Source organism: Oscarella lobularis, chromosome 7 (assembly GCF_947507565.1).
Source record: "Oscarella lobularis chromosome 7, ooOscLobu1.1, whole genome shotgun sequence".
In the NCBI taxonomy this organism is placed as follows: Eukaryota; Metazoa; Porifera; class Homoscleromorpha; order Homosclerophorida; family Oscarellidae; genus Oscarella; species Oscarella lobularis.
Genome location: NC_089181.1, coordinates 2825110 through 2839270, shown reverse-complemented (window position 1 = coordinate 2839270; position 14161 = coordinate 2825110). Strand labels below are relative to the sequence as shown.

The window sequence follows — 14161 nt, the reverse complement described above, 5'->3', positions numbered from 1 at the left end:
AACGAAAGCAAAATCACGTGATTCGATCGCAGTGTGTCCTTTCCCAATGTCTTCCCAAGATGCCAGCGAAGGCGTCGTGAAAGAGCACCTGTACAAAGTACTCGTCATAGGTGAATTCGGCGTCGGTAAGTACCGCCCAGTGCCGCGCAGCACGCACGCCGTGACAAACGATCTCACGCGCTTTGTTTTCTAGGAAAGGTAAGCATCGTTTCGTGCAACTCGAGGCCGCTACATCGTATTAACAACGAGACTTTTAGACGTCGCTAATTAGGCGCTACACAGAAGGCATGCACGCGTCGAGATCGTAGAAAACGTTGCGCTTAGACGATCCCGCTTTTAGGATTCTTTTCGCCGAACTACAAGCTCACGATTGGCGTCGATTTTGCCTTGAAGACGCTCCAATGGAATGAGGATACAAAGATCAATCTTCAACTTTGGTAAATGAGCAGCGACTTCAAGGTGTCCTTTCAAAGTACATATCTCTATAGGGATATCGCTGGTCACGAACGTTTTGGTCATATGACTCGGGTCTATTACAAATACGCGTATGTTTTTTTTATTGTACAGTAGTTCCTCGATTGACGCGGCCACTGTTTTGTGTCTGTAGAATCGCAGCTATTATTGTCTACGACCTATCCAGGTATAATGCATTAGTCAGTCAGTAGCTAGGATTCGCTTCCACAGATGCACTTGTTTGTCTAGGCCAGCTACGTTTGATTCCGTTCTAAAAGTGAGACATCTACGTTTGTATGCCAAGATCTTATTTTGATGCTTCTGTTCTGTTTTATAGTGGCACAGGGATGTGAATCAGAAAGTAATGCTGGCAAATGAGCAACCAGTGCCCGTACTTCTTCTAGCCAATAAAGTAAGCAAATAGAACACAACATGTTTCTTTGTGACGGTCATTCTCTAAGTGTGATTTGGACGACTCGCATTATGATTCAAGCAAATTAGACGAGTTCTGCAAGCAAAATGGTTTCATTGGATGGTGAGTCAGCGGGTGGGAAACCTGAAGAGGATCTTTGAATAATAAATTCCATAATCGTTGAATAGTCAAATAGCATGCAAAAGAAATGTGAGATAGTATGATTGATTCATTCTTTTTCATCAGGTTTCCCACGTCTGCAAAGGATAACCAGAACGTTGGTAAGCCGAAAAGATCTCCACACACATGCACATCCACTCGGTGACTCTCTCTAGACGAAGCCATGGAATTTCTAGTGAAGAGAATTCTCTCCCTGTCAAGCGGCAGCCAACAACAACCTCAAGAGTACATCTCCCTAAAGGATCCGGACGGTGAAGAGCAAGAAGAATCAGACAAGGAAGCGAGCAGCGAGTCTTCAAAGGAGAAGAAGAAATGCTGCAATTTCTAATGATTGAACGGCGCACGGCATCATCATCGTCATTATCACCATTTCATTTAACGGGTTCTATTTTTATAATTTAGCATTTTGGCAGTGCTTTTTGAGGGGGGTACTACAGTCAGTATTGGCGGTACTACAGTATTGGCGGCACGCTAGCAACCGGGTTTTTCTCTATGCTGCTACGTATTCGGCGTTGCCATCGACGGCGCTCCCATCGCTTCCATTTGCAAGGCCTGGTGCTCTTGTAGGCGTTGCGATGCGCGTTGCGTGATTTTCAGGAATTTTTCCACGCAGTGCGACATGCATTTGTCCTATTCGATTCGAATGGGGGTCACACTTTTCGCTCGAGCTCCTTCTTTACCTCTGATGACGTCACATTTCGCGAAGTGAAGTCGTTTACGCAATCGGCAAAGCAGATTTCGGATAGGCGATTGTAAGTCGACAAAAAGTCTTTAAACTAAACGAAGGCGTCATTTTTTTTATAAGGGAAGTGCCTTCGTTCGCCTGCCTGGTGCATTTCGAGTTGTTCCTGCTGCGATGGAGTCATTGTGCACCACACCCACACCTAACGTTCTTTTCCGCGCAGTCGCACTTGAACGTTCCTCTCGAATTTCAAGCCCCGCGCAAACGTTCGTTTCTCGCCATTTTCGCTTTTGTTCGCGCCAACGAACGACTAAGAGCTGTCGGAAATCTCATGTTGACCGAAATCGAAGCGGGTCCCCGCGAGAGGATCCCGCGTCCCTCTCCCAAAACCGAACTGCTAACGGTCACGCTGGCCGCCGTCAACGACATAGAAGGCAGCATGGAAGACGACGCGGGCTCGAATTCGTCTCGTCGAGCGTCGATCGAAGCAAAGGAAGCCGACGAAAGTCCTCCTCACTCTTCGTTCACCGATTTATCGCTGACGGACGACGATTCGGGCTCGACTATAACGAACCTCGGCTCAGGTTCCTCGATTCGACGAGTTCGACTCCCCACCGGCAATTTGCGCGAAATCGACTCGCCGTACGTCGTCGCCGGATCGTCGCCCGTGGTTACCACCAACGAATCGACGAACGACGTTCCGTCGCCTCTTCCAATTTCCAAAGAAAGCGATATCGTGACTTCAGACGAACGCGAGCCGAAACGTCAGGTTGTAATAGTTGTAACTAGTAGGAGGACGTTTATACGATTTCTGTCTCGATGTCCTCGTCAACGTCGAGACAGAAATCGAATTGTTAGAGAACTCTACATCCGGAAATTTTCGTAGAAAATTATCATTATTGGACGTAAATAGGACAGATTTATAAACGGAACGACGACGAGAACGTTCTATAGAGTGTGGTCAGTGAACCCGATAAAGGGGGCGCATAGTAAGGTTTTCGTTTTTACATACGTTTCTATTCTGCAACGGGGGGGCCCTGGGGGCGAGAATATATTTAACCTATCCGCAAGTCTCCAGCTCGTGCAGTCGCGATGTCAGCGTTGTAGTAATAATCGATTTTTCTCTTACAATGGAACTAATAATTCTTTTGTGTAGAGTGGAAGTGGACTTCGACAGGGCGTCGAAACGAAAACAGCGCGACAAATGCAAGGCGGCACTTGTATGTACCACAACACACGCACGACATTCCTTTTCTGATTTCCTCTCCGCGTTTGCTATATATTTAGTTAGGGATCGTGACGTCATTGTGTCTGCGACGGCGTCGTGTAAACAACGTCGGCTGGTCTTCGCCAAAAAGTGCGATTAGCGGCGAAATGCCCTTTATCTTCTCTTCCCCCACTTACGAGCGTTCTCGCGCAGACATGACGCAAAACAAGCCGTCGCAAAACGCACCGTTCAACCTAAACGAGTCCTTCTATCGCGACCGCAAATATCTGAATCGCCTGTAAAAAAGAAAAATGACGGGGACTCTTTACCTGCAGACCAAACTTCCACTGCGGCGGCGGCGACGGCAGCTGCAGCCGCCGCCGCCGCCACCGCCGCCACCGCAGCAATAACGTCGTCTGGACCCTATGTACAGGTTCTCTAGAGACTTTTTTGTCTGACGTTTTAGCACTGTGTTTTTCTTTCAAGGCGTCGCAGGCGCTAACGTCTCAGGTCGCCGGTCTCGTATCGCAATTGCATGCGCTACGCGATCGACAAGAAGCCGACATGACGGCGAGACAGCGCCGATTTCAAGAGCAGGCCGATCGTTACGCCGACGTTCGACTGGGCCAACTCGAACGACTTCACGAAAGACACGCCGATATACAAGTAATAGGAAAACGACGAGAGTAGAATTTAGATCAATAGGTGCCGCGTTGTAGGCACAGCTAGCAAGAACCGTGACTCATTCTCATCCACCACCACCACCACCACCAGTAGTCTCCGCTCCCCCTCAGTCATTGTTGCCGGTCGACGGCGACATTCTGGCCACTCCGCTACCGCGAAGGGTTACACCGGTGCCGACTCGATCCGACTGTCTAAGGACGAGGCAAACGGTGGTTTCGGACACTGATAGTAGCTGTCTTGATGGAATGGAAGGCATGCACTTTTGCTTGACTGTCTGCTCCAGCCATTTCGATTTTGTTGTTTTAGATGGACGGAAACGAGAGGAAATTGTTTCAATTGACAACAGTAGCAGTCTAGAAAGCGCGACGGCAGTCCAAACGTCGGCGGCTAGACGGTAAGCGCGGGGTTTTATTTTTGCGACAAAGCGACGTCCGCTTTGGCGGCGGCGGTGGCGACGTACGTACATGCGCATAGATAGTCCTATCAGTTGGCTGGCTGCCTTGACCTTTCTACGGGTAGTCTTGTTTAAAGATACCCTTCTTAGGAATATGTTGACCCGGGTCCGAGGGCAAGCAATAGTCATTTGTTGGCGGGGTTAGAGGGGGTTAGAGGGGGTTAGAGGTCGAATTCAATACCCCCTCCTTTCTCTCTGTCTCTGTCTCTCTCTCTGATACGTTTACTTGGCCGTCATGTGATATTGTCGGCAAACTGGGGGGGAGAACGATTGGCGCACGCGCGTTCATTAGTTTTTGCCACCAGTTGGCGCGTGCAACATGCCATGCCAAAGGACTTGATGTCGTTGGCATTCGCCTAATGAGACTGGGTAGGGTGGAATCCGTGTAAGTGGCATTGCGAATTGGGCTCGGTGCACCGTACTGATAAGCATTTCTTCTATTGGCGAAGAAATGAATTCGATTTGAGTCAATGCGACGACGTTCGTACTGCCCTTCCCGCCCCTCCCCGCCCCTCCCCTCCCCGTTCTCTCATGTTTCTTTTGTACTGACCGACTCGAGCGTCAGAACGGACCCGAGACGCGACGACGATAGTGTTTCCCCTCCCTAGCAAAACATGTCCGCTCCGAGATTGGCGGTCGTCGATGTTTTTCTTTCTCGTTTGGGACTGCCTGAATAAACATGAGCTAAATGTATTATGTCGGTGCCAGGAGTCATTTGACTGCCTTGCGGCTTGAACATCCGTCGAAAATTGATCTTTTCCATTAGCACTCATTACGCTCACGTCGTGGGCCGAATTATGTGCATTAGATGAGCACGACGAGAGAAACGTATCTGAGTTTATTGTTAGTTATTGGGCCTCCGGTCAATGTTTGGGGTCTCGGCAGTTGGTTAACACAACAGCCCTTCCTGTAGTGGACCCGCGCGACGTCCCCCATTTGCGTCATTCGTTCTCGATCGTCGCACGGGATGGCATCTCGGTACGGTGTTCCGGCCCGTCGAAAATGCTACCTCTGCGATTTACCTCACAGTCCCTGGGCGGTCTTGACCGATTTCTCCGAGCTCGTATGTCGAGGCTGTTGCAATTACGAGGGAGCCGATCGCGTCGAAGAGGTCATACACGCGGCGCGTAAAATGCGTCGAGCCCACGTGAACGACGTCGCCGTTCGCACCACCGAAGTCGTCGCCGCCGCGGCGGCGTCGAACGACGAGGAAAGACGAATGCGACACGGTAGTAGCACGTCAAACGGCAACGGCGGCGGCGGCGGCGGCGCTCCTCTCGACTATACGACAAACAACGATCATCATCCGATTCCTCACAACGTCACTTCGCTCGCCTACAAGAGTCGCTACGACGAAATAAAATCAGCGGGCGGCTTACCTTCGCCGTCAGCGGCAGCAGCTGTTCATCGGCTACCGCCTACAACAAATCAACACTATCCGTCTCTGCCGCCGCCGCCGCCGCTACCACCGTCGTCCACGACGACGACGACGACGACGACGGCGCAGGCGATTGCACGCGACACGCTCGTCGGATTGAACAAGTGCGTGCCGTTCAACGTGCGACTCGTCAAAGATCCCAGTCTCGTCGGTCGCGTTTTTTCCTTCGACGCAATCGTTCGCGGCAACGGCGAGAGCGAATTGAAAATCTACATCGAATATCCTCCCGGTTCGAGCAACGTCTTCCAGAGCGTGTCAGCGACCGGAAAACACATGTACGCCGACTATCGCGAAAAAATGGGTTTCAACGGTCGCTATTCGACGTCGTCGAGCGGATACAAGGACTTGGAGTACGAACGAGTTCACGGCGATTGGCGTCTTCTCTCCGATTTTTTACCGGAAGCGGCTCGATATTTTCGCGCTCCCATTAGTTCGGAGTTGATGCCCGCTGCAAATTTGGATCCGAAATTTCCGTACCTACCCAGTCCGTTTGTGCGAATCGACAGACGACGTCGAGCGCGCGGTGGCGGCGGCGGCGGCGACATACATGAAAACGGTGGCGATTCGGCTCCCAAACGTTACGACGGACGTTCAAGTGGCAGCGGCGATTCTGTGCACGAAACGTCGCTATCCGGCCGAGTCAACGGCGGCGATGCCGGTCACGTTTCGCCGGGCAGTGCCGTCGACTCGGTTCGGAGTTCGTCGCACGTGCATCCTAGTCCCGCCCATTCGCCGAACGGCGGCGGTGGGGTTAACGGCACCTTGTCGCCGCCGTTCGGTTCGATGCCGAATTTGATGGCGTACGGGCGAGGTATGATGGCTGCCGCCGCCTATTCGTCGACGGTCGGAAAGTCATTTCCCGTTGCGTCGTCGCTTTTTTGCCTCACGTGCCGCTGTCCGCTGCAGGACACGCGTTTCGTTCAGTGCCCGTCAATGACTCCGCACAAATTCTGCTTCTCGTGCTCGCGCGAGTCGATACGAACGGCGAAGCGCGAAGGCACGGACGTCTTTTGTCCGAGCGGTCAACGGTGTCCCGTTGCCGGCAATTCGACGCCGTGGGCGTTCATGCAGGCCGAAATCGAAACGATTATGGCCGCGACGGGCGGCGGCGATTTGTTCAAAAAGGAAAAATAGTGAGGGGAGGGGAGCATAGAATAATGCGGAGAGACAGTGACAGAGAGAGAAAGGAACCTTTGCATTAGTTAGACTATTATCTTTATGGCGACGACTATGCTTCTCTAGAGAGAATGTAAATATGCACTTACACTTGCCGCCCCCGAAAATCCATGACACATCACTCTAAATCGGAACGTCCGCCGTATTTGCGTGGGAATTAGAGAGAGACGTCCTGTTTAGTTCACAGCGGGTTTTAATTGCTGACTGGAGCCGCTGGGGACCCATCTTCGATTCAATGCATTTATTAGTTTTGCGTGTGTGGTCCGAGGGGAAGTAGATTAGAATAGCGCTGGGATGCACGACGCCGACGCCGACGTCGCCGACGTCGCTTTCTTCTGGTGTCAGATCCATAACAGTTGAGTCGGGGTCGAACAAACAACTGAACTGACGATTGTCCAAATAAACTGAACCCAATCTTTCCGGTTTTGTCTGCTCCCTTTCTATTTTGTTTGTCTGATGGGATAAGAAACGGTTGTTTTAGGAATGAAAATCGTTTCTGTCGCATGGAACATCGTCTGGAATTGCTCAAAAAGCAACTAGTCGACCTACGAACGGTTAATCCGTGCAACTTAGTCGGATCTATTTTTTTCACTGTTTTCATTCCTCGACAGAGAACGACCGAATGGCGCCAACGAAACGTAAAGAATGAGGTCCCCGACTGCGCGTACGATGTTTGTTTCCCATAAGCTGGGCTCTTAGAACGGAAGAAGCCTCGCATCGGCACCGGTCTTCTTATCAACGATCGATCAGCGTTGGCTCGATGCCGAAGACATTCTCGCTCGGTGCAACGAATCGCGTCGAAATTTAGACGACAATTTGGAGGCGATTCGACGCGAGCACGAAGCCCGATCGCTCTACGATATCGATCCCTTCACGTAATTCTAATTCACGCACGGGCGCGCGCGCTTGCATACGAATGCGCTGACTGCATATCCGTCGCACACAGGAGGGACGGCACTTTGGATTCGATTCGACGAGACGTCGCTCGCAATGTCGAGGCGATTCGTCGCGAAATTCACGTACGATTAGATCGATCTTGCTGGTGTTTGCTGGACGTCAGGTAGTCGGGGGTTTTATTTTTCAGGTCGAAATTGCTCGCGAGTCGTCGTCGCGTCGTGCCGTCTCGTTTGCGCGCGACGAGCAAGTGGACGGCTCGAAAACGAAGAAGAAAAAGCAGAATTTCGCTCGTCGAACCGGATCGGCCTACGTGCGAAAACTGCCAAGTAAACGGAAAGAAGTGGCTACAATCGATAGCAAGACAAAAGGAAAAAAGGTACAGCAGGCAGCAATAGAAACGGATTTCGTTCGAACCGCTCCCTAGACCGGAAATAAACCGGTAAAAGCTCCATTCGACCGGAAACAGCCTCATTTCGTGCCGCCGACTGCTGTTCGTCACAAAACGGTGGCCTTTGAGCCCCGCGCCGCGCCCGCCGTCGCCGCCGCCGCTGCCGCGCGGATCATTTATCCGACAGCGATCCCCCTCAGCGTGCCGCGTCAGGCGTGGTCGGACGAAGCGAAAAGCGATGCGACGGACGACGGCGGTACGAGTAATCGGATCGACGTTGCCATTCAAGCGGGAAGAAGCGACGGTGGCGACAATGCAGATAGAGTCCTCCCTCGCTTAACTCTCGAGGTCATCGTCAATGCATTATTCTCGTTCGCTTTTTATAGAACGGTGTCTTGTTTTTTAGGCACTACCCCACGTAAGCATTGATGCTAATGAAAGAGACCAGGTGAGGGGATTCCACTCACCCTGCACCATCTGTCCTATATTGACTTTTAGCCCACGCAGCGTAGTGATACGGCATCGGATGTCGTCCGAAAATTCGATCACTTTGCTCGCGTCGATGCATATGTATGCGGTATTTTTTTCTCTTGCTTTGTCGGTTTTTCTCTAATTGGAACCGCGTCTAATCAGCCTGGGAACGACGACGACGACGACGACGCGGGAGGCGACAAGGCAGAATTGCAAGAAGATGAGGAAGAAATTTTTACCGAGAGCGAAGCGCGTCTTCAAGAGACGGTTGAATTGGAAGGCGGGCGTCTTCCAAACGTCGATCGAGCCGCTCTGACACTCACCGGTCAACCTCCTCGAGTCGAAGGCCATTTCGTCGTCGCCGCAGCGGAAGAACAAAGCAACGATGTTGAACAATTTGCGCGAGAATGGTTCGTAGTTTTTTTATACGGCGCGCAGTATTCCTCATCTTCCCCCCTGTTGCAGGATTGAACGCGAGCTGAAGGCTCGTGTCGATGTCCAGCATCGACCTGAAAGCGGCGACGTTTCAGTGGACGAATCCGCGTCGTTTTCCGACGAAGAAGCAGGTATTTGCACACGCAAGCAATTTTTATTCGGAATTCTTTCATGTGTTTTTCTCCTTAGCTCTTAGCTCGTCTATTGTTCGAATTTTCGCTGAAGCGCGTCTTTCCGTTGACGAAGACCTTGTCGATCGTCTTAAACGGGCCGTTGTGACGGATATGGTTTCCAAAGCGTGGCGTCGTCAAACTGCCGCAGCTACCGGCGTCGAACACGAGAAGAAAACTCCGCCTCTGTCGTCGCAGTCCTCTTCTTCGACCGTTGCAACGCCGCTTCCGACGCGATCACCGTCGCCGGCGGCGTCGGTGGAAGAAGAAGAAGATAGAGTCGTTCAAAGTCAAAAAGTCGCAACGCCGTCCGTCACGCCGCCACCGTCGCCCGTGGACCAAGAAATTCCTCTCCGTTCCGAATCGGAGAGAGAAGAAGAGGAGGATGGAGATGTCCTTTCGCCGTTCAAATCACCGTTTATTGATCAAGCGGTGACGACTAGAGAACTGACTCCGTCGGATACTGCCAGTTCAAACAAGTCGTCTATTCCCGGCGACGACGTAGCGCAAATTAGCACACCCTGTCTATCGGAAGAGGAAAGAAACGACGACGACGAGAACGGCGGCGGCGGCCACTCGTTCGTTGAGTCGGAAAACTTGGAAACGTCAGTTTGTTCTACCCTATGGCTTTTGCGTCATTTCCTTTTCATTTCCTTTTCATTTAGTCCGTCGCGGCAGGTGGTGAATCTCGTTGTCGCCGAAACCCAAACGTCGGAGCACAACAATTCGGTCTCGCTTCGTTCGCCGACGTATTCGTTGTCCGTCAGCGGCACGTCGTCGTTGACGTCCTCCTCTGCAGCATCGAGCGGCGATCGTCCGGATCACACGACGACGGCACTATCGACAACCGATGCCGAAATTTCCGAAGGGGAGTATCTGTTGGTAAGACCGCCGCCGTCGTCGTCGTCACCTGAAGCGACGACGGCAAAGGGAAATGAACTCAGCGAAGGAGAATTTCCGGCTTCGCCGGGAGACGTCCGTTTGACGAAGAGACCGAAAGGTCAAGCCGTTTCGAAGGAAGCATTCGACGGAGAGCGTAAGTTCTACTCAACTCTTTTCTTCCTAACTCGATATCTGTTCGTTCGTTTAGAATTCCAAGGTGATGTGAGAGGCTTTTTGGAAGCCTTTCTCGAGCAGTCGCCTGAAGAAACGGCTCTTAGTGCGACTGATTCGTCGTCGGCTTCGTTGTCGGTGAAAGCTAAACGGGGCGTCAATTTTGCTCGCGAGCTCGTGGAAGTCGCTCAACTCGGCGACGAAAACGACGTCAGTCTCGGCGAAGTGATCGGCGCCGACAACTCGAAACGAGCCGAGGAGAGCGAGGATTTGTCGTACGGCGAAGCCGTTCGGCCCGCAGTCGCGAGTGAAGCAATCAAAGAAGGAGTTCTCTTCCTGGCTTCGGGCTCGATCGACGACGGCAATTCTCCCGGTGAGATTCGTAGAAAGGTCGCTCAGGGTGTTGGGGTCGAAACGCGGGAGGAACCTTCCGAAATGTCTGCGCATTCGCCGGGCGAAAGGCCGCACGCGCCGACGAATAATGGACGAGAGATGCGGAGCTTGTTTTCCAAGTCTGCGCGCGATAGACGACCAGTTCGACGGCAGCCAGGCCGAAACGAAACTGCTTTTCTTCCGTCCGTCGTTCAGGTGCCGTCGATTAGTCGTCGCGTGCTTGTAGCGGCGGCGCGATCGCCGGCACCAGACGACGATATGGCGGCGGCGGCGGCGTCCACATCGGATGTCAAGTTCAGCGAAAGTTTTCGCGGTGAAGACACGTACAGCGAAGTGTCGTCGCTATCATATAGTGGTATGTCGGGACAGGCTGATTAGATATTGGGACCGGGAAGCTTAAACCCCTTTGTTCATTGATTGAGAACTATGGTACTAAGTGTTAATTGTTAGTTCTGTAGAAACGGGGTAGCTAAGGAGACGAATTGGCCAACCTTATCTATATAAACGGTTTTTTTCGTTGCTTGGTTTCTAAGAGACTGGCAACCTTGTGTTGTGAGACACTTATTTTAAAGAGGAGAACTGAAGAGAATGATTAAATAATTGGCTACAATTTCCAATGCAAACTAACAGTGTAAAACACAGTGAATAATTAAACAAAACAGGCTAATAAGAAAAAAGAGTCAAGGATTCGATCTATGTACATTCCACTCGACTGGTTGTACGTTCATTCAACCAAAGAATTCGTGGGATGCATAGATCATGTAAAGAAAGCCATCGTTATCCTTGTCTCGACTGTAAACTTCCTGCATCGTCGTCGACATGCTCGGCATATTCTTGTTATTCACCATAAAATAGATCACCTGACTCGGTTGAAGAGAAAGTCGATTTCTAAAAAGATGCGAGTTGATATTAACCAGGAAAATGACGAAATTGTCTTCGTTTACGTTTTACCTGATGATGGTAACGAACTGGCTCATCGTCAGCTCTTGTGGAACGAGAAACTTGGTTTTATCGAGCAGCGGAAGGGTCTTTTCTTTCGCATATCTCTCGACGATCACCTTTTGAAGGGGGAAAAAACCGCCGCGCCGTTCGTCGTGCGAAGAAAAACGGCCTGGTTATTGCTTACTGGAACTTTGTTTGGAAACTTGATTCGAATTCCGGAGACTTCGTCTTTCCGACTGCCTGAAGGGAAGAGAACGACACAAAAGTGGTGATTGGGAAAGCAGCCCGCCGTCTTATCGCCGCCTACTGAACGATCTTCGTTGTTTGAACGATCGGAACGATCTCGATTGTTCTCCGTCCATCTCTAAGGAGGCGTTCGTGCGTCAGCTTCGGAAGAGAACAGAGTTGGTTTGAAGCGGTCACGTGCATTACATCATTGTTACGTAACAGACAAATTTAGCACGAAAGTCACGGGGACAAGCGCCTTCGTAGGAAGAATGGAATTTCAAACGAAAAGGGAGGCGATACGAGCAAGAAAGAAGGCGAGCAGCACTGTTTCTTCCGAACGACCGAACGTACGTTTATTCAGGCTTTGGGATCGTTTCTCGCCGAACGCAAACTCTCGTCGCCGTCGTCGACGACGTGGCGATGCTGTGCGACGACGTTCTCGACGCGAAACGCCATGCTAGAGCACGCATCGCGATTCCACGCAAAAGAAATCGAAATTCTCGTCGATCGCGGCCAAAAGACGACGCGATTCGATTCGAACGAAGAGAGCGACAACGATTGGCCGCTTTCGCCGACCGACGAGACGAGTCCGCGCATCGACGAGATCAAAGGAGCATTGACGAAGCACGTGGACGCTTGGAAAACGCAAACGTCGTCGAATTGCGATCTTGTGATACTTTTTTATAAGTACGCGGATTTCGAGAAGCCGACGCGAGTGGCGACGTGGCAGAGGCGATTGTGCGAAAGGCTGCGTCTTCGAGGCAAAGTGCAGTAGATTTTTAATTAATCATTTTTTTTGGAGATTTAGATTTAGATTTTTTTAGATACGTGTCGCTACGGAAGGTATCAATGGAACGGTTGGAGGAAGTTTGACTTCTGTTGCTTTGTTTGTGGACGTCATTCTGAGTCATCCTTCTTTCTTGGACATGATGGTGGATGATTTTAAGGTGATGCCTGCTGGCCGCCGTATTCTCTTCGGCATTGTGTTTCTGCACCTAGTCTAGTTTGCTCGGAGAAACTGCCTTTCCTGCTGGACTAGAAGTGCGCGTTTGCGAGGAAATCGTACCTTTGGAAAAGCCGAAAGATGCTGTATCTTACAAGAACGCTGGTACGAATTCTTTCTCGCGTTCTAAGTCTGCTTTCGAGCTCTTTGTAGGAGAGAGACTGTCGCCCAAGGAGTTTCACGAAAGAGTCTTGGAGATTCAAAAGGACACTTTGGCATCTGACACTACTGTTCTCCTAGACTGTAGGAATTACTATGAAAGCCGAATAGTAAGATTTATCTGTCGTGCGTCGCGTTTGCTTCCAATTGCACCTCTAGGGAAAGTTTGATTTTGCGCGCGCACCGAACATTCGAAAATTTAGTTATTTTCCCGAATACTTTGACAGAAACGAGGAGTTTTTCAAAGGAAAGACCGTGCTCATGTATTGCACGGGAGGAATACGGTGCGAACGAGCTTCAGCATATCTGAAATCTAAGGTACGTTCACGTATTTTCTGCCATACAAAGAGGTTAGTCACCGTCTCTTTTTTTCTTAGAGTCTATGCAGGGACGTATTTCAGTTGTCCGGCGGAATTCACAAATATTTGGAGCAGTACCCGGACGGTTTTTTTCGTGGAAAACTTTACGTCTTCGACGAGCGAAAAACAATTAGATCGAACGACGACGTCATATCGAGTGAGTACGCCAACCCTCTCTCTAACGGATCCTTTTGTATTTTCATTGTGGGGGCAGATTGTTTCTATTGCGGCTACCCCTGGGATGAATATGAGCACTGCACGACCGTCGGCTGTAGGCAGCTCGTGTTATCTTGCGAGCGATGTCGTGACAGCGGTAAGACGCACTGCTGTGATGTATGCAAGCAAGGTCCGCTCCCTAAAAAGGAATTTTGTCGTTGTACAAGTCAACGACAACGTATACCAGATGAGCACTCGTAGAGGTGTTGACGGTCTTGTTTTATGTAGTTCTTGAATTCTATTTGCCATGTAAACCCAATCAAATACATTCTCTTTTGAGCCGTACAGTACGCGATGTAGCAAAGTACAGAGATATCAATGCTTGTACGTTTCGCTGTTGTTTTTTCGTCGCTGAAACGGCGAGAATGGAGAACAAAACAGCATGGAAGAACCCCATACGATCTACGACTAACGTAAGACGCTATTCGAGTCTGTGGGCTTCAATCCTTGCGCAGCGACACCGTGCATGCACGTAGATCTCTCTCGCGCGCGAATTGGACAAATTCCCAGGAACGAATTCTACATTTATTACATTGATAAGTACAGTACATAAAAATTGCACAGCATTCTAGAAAACATTAGTCCCGCGACTTGATCGCGAGCGTGCAGCGAGTAGGCAAATTCTTTCTTCAATCGCGTCTAGAGCCTAAAAAAAGAAATTTAGTCTCTGCAAAATAATCGTTGTACGTACCTTTTTGTTGCGTCCGTATTAGCGTTACCCAGGCTACACCGCGGGGAGGTTCGGACGCGTCGTAGCCCAG

The 14161-nt window shown here is 50.6% G+C and overlaps 5 protein-coding genes across 5 annotated transcripts; 4 read left to right on the top strand and 1 right to left on the bottom strand.

Moving 5' to 3' along the window:
• The first annotated feature begins 1 nt into the window (after position 1).
• On the top strand, positions 2–1519 carry LOC136189234 (ras-related protein Rab-32B-like). Its single transcript, XM_065977141.1, has 11 exons — positions 2–125; positions 194–198; positions 258–285; positions 341–437; positions 489–545; positions 608–640; positions 703–730; positions 791–865; positions 915–988; positions 1112–1146; positions 1201–1519. Exons 1-11 carry the CDS (start codon positions 47–49, stop codon positions 1371–1373), a joined length of 684 nt encoding a protein of 227 aa, XP_065833213.1. The 5' UTR covers positions 2–46; the 3' UTR covers positions 1374–1519.
• A 442-nt stretch (positions 1520–1961) lies between these two features.
• LOC136189201 (protein TALPID3-like) lies at positions 1962–11103 on the top strand. The gene is made up of 20 exons (XM_065977093.1): positions 1962–2496; positions 2884–2947; positions 3015–3084; positions 3148–3367; positions 3421–3600; positions 3654–3870; positions 3925–4012; positions 7168–7240; positions 7298–7324; positions 7386–7561; positions 7633–7705; positions 7771–7959; positions 8008–8319; positions 8378–8419; positions 8470–8541; positions 8605–8852; positions 8908–9008; positions 9067–9652; positions 9713–10083; positions 10138–11103. Exons 1-20 carry the CDS (start codon positions 2059–2061, stop codon positions 10869–10871), a joined length of 4281 nt encoding a protein of 1426 aa, XP_065833165.1. The 5' UTR covers positions 1962–2058; the 3' UTR covers positions 10872–11103.
• Positions 4019–6776, top strand: LOC136189213 (interferon regulatory factor 2-binding protein 1-like). Its single transcript, XM_065977109.1, has one exon. It carries the CDS (start codon positions 5040–5042, stop codon positions 6642–6644), a length of 1605 nt encoding a protein of 534 aa, XP_065833181.1. The 5' UTR covers positions 4019–5039; the 3' UTR covers positions 6645–6776.
• LOC136189237 (microtubule-associated proteins 1A/1B light chain 3C-like) lies at positions 11074–11870 on the bottom strand. The gene is made up of 4 exons (XM_065977145.1): positions 11743–11870; positions 11620–11675; positions 11445–11551; positions 11074–11381 (listed from the first exon to the last, which is right to left on the bottom strand). Exons 1-4 carry the CDS (start codon positions 11795–11797, stop codon positions 11222–11224), a joined length of 378 nt encoding a protein of 125 aa, XP_065833217.1. The 5' UTR covers positions 11798–11870; the 3' UTR covers positions 11074–11221.
• A 25-nt stretch (positions 11871–11895) lies between these two features.
• LOC136189219 (thiosulfate sulfurtransferase/rhodanese-like domain-containing protein 2) lies at positions 11896–13685 on the top strand. Its single transcript, XM_065977119.1, has 8 exons — positions 11896–11977; positions 12025–12429; positions 12488–12610; positions 12663–12771; positions 12820–12935; positions 12985–13143; positions 13203–13341; positions 13399–13685. The coding sequence occupies exons 1-8, from the start codon at positions 11933–11935 to the stop codon at positions 13599–13601; spliced, it is 1299 nt and encodes a 432-aa protein (XP_065833191.1). The 5' UTR covers positions 11896–11932; the 3' UTR covers positions 13602–13685.
• The last annotated feature ends 476 nt before the right edge of the window (positions 13686–14161 follow it).